Source organism: Hemitrygon akajei, unplaced genomic scaffold (genome assembly GCF_048418815.1).
Source record: "Hemitrygon akajei unplaced genomic scaffold, sHemAka1.3 Scf000045, whole genome shotgun sequence".
NCBI classification, from domain to species: Eukaryota; Metazoa; Chordata; class Chondrichthyes; order Myliobatiformes; family Dasyatidae; genus Hemitrygon; species Hemitrygon akajei.
Window position 1 is genome coordinate 2,709,486 of NW_027331931.1, and position 4,635 is coordinate 2,714,120.

A 4,635-nucleotide genomic window follows, 5' to 3' on the forward strand; every position below is an offset into this window, starting at 1 on the left:
TCTATCTCTGCCTCTGCCTCCCGAATGATCCGTAGTTCATCCAGCTCCTGCTCCAATTCCCTAACTCGGTCTGATAGGAGCTGCAGCTGGATGCACCTTTTGCAGGTGTGGTCATCAGGGACAACTGTGTTGACCCTGACCTCCCACATACTGCATACGGAGCACACCACTGCTCCAACTGTCTCCCCCATTACCTGATCCCAGATTAGGCAGAATAAATGAATAAAGAATCTACTGACCTTACCTTTTTACCTGAGTGAGTGTCTGACGCTACTGTACCAGAATGTGTCACGGGATGATGTGGAGGGAGTTTCAGTCTGTTTCTGACCTCTGTTGTGTTTAATGGGAGTGTGAAATCGGACGTTGCAGAAGGAGATTCAGTGGCAGATTCTCTCAATGTCTGATCGTTGGAGTGTGTGATGGGATGATGTGGAGGGAGCTTCACTCTGTGTCTCATCTGGGGAGTGTTTGATGGGAAGGCAATTTAAAGGGAGCTTCACTCTGTGCCTGAATTGAGGAGTGTGTGATATGAGGGCGCAGAGAGACCTTCATTATTTGATCCGCAGTGTGTGTGCGTTAGGGCGGTGTGTAGCGAGATTCACTCTGTGTCTGATCCCGGGAGTTTGCGATGGGATGATGCGGAGAGAGCGTCACTCTGTGTCTCACCCAGGGAGTGTGGGATTTGACGGTGTAGAGGAAGCTGTACACTGTGTCTTACCCCGGGAGAGTGTGACGGGACGGAGCAGAGGGAACTTCACTAAGGGTTGGAGTCCCGGAATGTGTGTTCGGATGTGCTACAGGGAGCTTCTCCCTGCATTTGTACCAAGGATTGTATGATTGAACCCTGTAGAATGACCTTCAGTCTGTGTCTGACGCTATCTGTATACGAACTTCCAATCTCTTTTGTCGTTTTTGTCTGCGGGAGCAACGAGAGTGCGCGGGAAGGAGGGGGTCAGAACATTGCGCATATCTGGGGTGCGAGGGGGCGGTGGTCAGCCTGGATGGGGATGGGGTGTGCGCAGGTCCTGGGGACCAGACACCATCAGAATGACCTCCCTCAGCCTGGAGCTGAGACGCTGCTGTGTCAGTGTGAGGATCTCAGACCCATTATTGCATATCACCGGGTGCAGGGTGGGGGGGGGGGCAGCAGTAACCCCAGGCCACTGTTTCTCCTCTAATGAGACTCAAGTCCGACACCCAGACAGGAAGTTACAGCAGTTTATTAATTTCATCATGACAAATGTAAATTAAACACTGTGTGAGCTGCTGACGTGTGGGAATAAATAAGCTGCTTCCAACCCACTCACGATTACACAAAATTAAATGACCGGCGACAACGAGTGACAGTTTGAATAATCAGACCCGTTTCTCACCGTCACTCTGCATCGGAGAACCGATGATTATAAAATCACACTTCAGGGCCGTGTCCGCGATCGCTGCAGATCCAGGGCCACTGCCGAGAATTTTTCAATTTAACATCATTATATCAGCTGGACTCTCGAAAGTCTGTCCAAAGTGAGCAAAAGGATTCTCTCCCCAGATAATCCCACCCTGGGGCACTGGTGTCTCAGACTGCGACCCGCCCCCGGACTCTTCCTGTCTGTAATTCCACAAGCTCTCACTTCGGGGAGCTCAGAATCCGGTCACCCGGCGGAAGAACCGCCACTGGGCAGGAGGCCAATCTGCGTCACTGCGGGACTGCGTCTGACGTAACAGAATGCTCGGCTGGCGCCAAGGAATCCGTTAGAACCGTCGGGAAGTCAACCTGGAGAGCAGCATTAAAGGGGAGGGCGGGGAATCAGCCAGAATGGCTCCATCTCACGGGCTGGTATGTTCACACATTCAGATGTCCACAGATCCACTTTCATTCAGAATCACAGTCAGTCGGGGTCTTTGTTGCTGCAAAGATCTCAGTTCCTTCATCCCGGTCCGACTGAACTTATTGTCCCACAGGCTGAAACAGATGGGAAAATAAGGATGAAATAAACAGATTACAAAACAGTGTCAGTAACAGGGGACCGGGGCTAATGTTTCAACAACACTCACAGACAAATATCACCAGAAAACCCGCGGATCCGCTGATATTTTATCACATTGAACATTAACACAAACACTCACCCAATGCGCTCCAGACTCGGGAGGGTCAGTATGAGGTGGCGGAAACCGGGGACAGATCGGTCCGTGAGCGAGTTTGATACCAGGTCTAGCAACGTCAGTGATCTGCATGTAGTGAGAGTGGAGACGAGATCCTCGGCACCAGAATCGGTGAGATCAACATTGTTCAGCCTGGAGATGAGAGAGAGTGTGAGGGTGAAGGACACAGAGAGACAGGAGACGGTGCAAATCCCCAGTGTTTATCAGTAACACAATTACTGATCGCATTAATGTTCAGAATAAGACACACAGCGACTGAAAACACAGTCTCCCACAGTCTGGTTCTTACCCCAGTTTCTGTATTTTACACTCCGGGTTCCTCAGAGCAGCAGACAACAGTTTCACTCCTGAATCTTCTAGTACATTCCAGTCAAGTCTAAACACAAACAGACAAATTGATGAACAAAGTGATTCAAACCGTGGGTCTGAGGGAATTTCTCTCACTCAGATATTTCAGGAAACATTAAACCCTTCAGTAAATCACTGATTGGAGTTCCCATCACTGTCAATGTCCCTCACTGCCCAGCTCCAGCGTATTCACCGAATGTCAGTAATTTAGTCTGTCGGTGTGACCCTGTAAACTCCAGATATTCTGTCTCATTCACGAATGGTTAGAAAAGTACTGATTTGAGAATATCGGAAGGGCATGGTCAAATGCTGGGAGATAGTGGAATAGACCCCACCTGAGGAAAGGGGATAGGAAAATAAAAATTGCAGGAAGAAGGGGATTGGGGAAAAGCAGACCCATCAGGAGGAAGGATTATGAGGATAAGAGGTCCCACAGGAGGATACCGATGAGTAAAGATATCCCACAAGATGAGATGATACAGAGATTGTTTGTACGGGAGGAGTGGGTCTGAACTGAGGAGATTCGCCCATGGGGTCTGGTTATCTGGTAGTGAACACAGTCACACAGGTGGACTGATGGTGATAGTCACACATGGGGAAGGGCAGTGGAGGACAATCTCACAATGGTATTTCTTTCCTTCTCACTGGGACAGTCTGCTGACGGTCTCTTGTCCCTCACCGGGAAGGGGGTGTGAATCTCTGACCAGCCTGCTGCAGTCAGTGTCGGTCTGGGTGTCAGTAACAGTGAGAAGGAACATTGTCAATGTACGTGTCACAGGCGGTGAGAAATACGGCCATTCCTGTGATTTACTACCATTAAACCAATGGCCGTTGTTCACTGATCTGATGAAGTCTCCAACATCCCTTCACAAGGAGCCACAGAACCGTCCCGTCCTCGGAGAATTACTGACTGACCCCCTGGTCATTTGTCACAATTCTTTACAATCTGATTTACTACAGTTTTACCCAAATCCATTTACATTGAAACAACACAATGGAACAGTTTCACAGTTCAGAGTGAGAGATAAATCAAGTTACCTCAACTCCTGGCACTTGTGCAGCCCGGGTCCCAGCCGCTGGATTCCTTCACACTGAATGTGGCAGTTCTGCAGGTCGAGGTGCTTTATTGTATCACAGAGTCCGATGACATGAGACAGGACCGCGTAGTCAGTCGGGGTCAGTTTCATTCCACGGAATGAAAGTTTATCCACAGATCCCAGTGCGTCCTGAGCCAGTTCACGATTCTGAGACTCAAACAGGTAGTGCAATGTGTTCAGGAGGCTCCTTTTACCAGCTTCACTCCACGTGTTTCTACTCTGGTGTTGAACTTCCTCCTTCACCCAGTCAATCACCCGGCAGGTTGTTTGATGAGGAAATGGGCCCAGAAACTCCTCCAGGCCCCGAGCTGTCATTGGGGAGGAGAGACCAGCAACAAAACGGAGAAATACCTCAAATCGCCCATCTGTCGTGCTGTGGGCTTCAGTGAGGAATATCCGGATATCCCCGGGATGTGGATTCAGGAATTGTGCGATTGCAGCTACAAACTCTTGGATGGTGAGGTGTGGGAATGTGTACACCACACACCGGGAAGAATTCTCTCTTTCCAAAAGCTCCATCAGGAACCCGGACAGGAACTGGGAAGGCTGCAGATTGTAGTTGATCAAATCTCCATCTGTAAACACAATTTTCCTCTCGGACACTCCTCTGAAGGCCATCTGACCAACCCTGAGTAACACATCACGGGGGCTCTCAATCTCACTGTTGTTGGTTTTCAGGATGTTGTAAATATAGTAGGAGTACAGTTGTGTGATGGTCTTGGGAACACGCTGTGACTCCTGGACTCGTTGTGTGAAAAAGGAGCCCAGTGTCAGAGCGAGGATCCAGCAGTAGGAGGGGTTGTAGCTCATGGTGTTCAGGACCTCGTTCTCCTTCACGTGTATGAAAACAGCTTCCGCCACCGTCTGATCTTCAAAATGCCTGAATAAATATTCCTTCCGTTCCTCACCAACAAATCCCAGGATTTCAACCCGGGCACCGATCTTCGCCTTTTTCAATAAATGTAAGGCAGAGGGGCGGGTGGTCACCCAGCACTGAACACCCTGGGAGCAGCTTGCCCTGGATTAAACTGTACAC

At 49.6% G+C, this 4,635-nt stretch overlaps 1 protein-coding gene across 1 annotated transcript; it reads right to left on the minus strand.

The window, feature by feature from the left end:
- Positions 1 to 1,842: 1,842 nt before the first annotated feature.
- Positions 1,843 to 4,547, minus strand: LOC140720583 (protein NLRC3-like). Its single transcript, XM_073035417.1, has 4 exons — positions 3,541 to 4,547; positions 2,444 to 2,530; positions 2,119 to 2,286; positions 1,843 to 1,954 (listed from the first exon to the last, which is right to left on the minus strand). The coding sequence occupies exons 1-4, from the start codon at positions 4,407 to 4,409 to the stop codon at positions 1,843 to 1,845; spliced, it is 1,236 nt and encodes a 411-aa protein (XP_072891518.1). The 5' UTR covers positions 4,410 to 4,547.
- Positions 4,548 to 4,635: the final 88 nt, after the last annotated feature.

Coding starts and splice junctions, on each gene's coding strand:
- LOC140720583 (XM_073035417.1), bottom strand. CDS start 4,409: ATGAGCTACAACCCCTCCTACTGCTGGATCCTCGCTCTGACACTGGGC. Junction 2,287..2,443: donor TGTAAAATACAGAAACTGGG/GTAAGAACCAGA, acceptor TCTCATCTCCAG/GCTGAACAATGTTGATCTCA. Junction 1,955..2,118: donor CCGAGTCTGGAGCGCATTGG/GTGAGTGTTTGT, acceptor CATCTGTTTCAG/CCTGTGGGACAATAAGTTCA.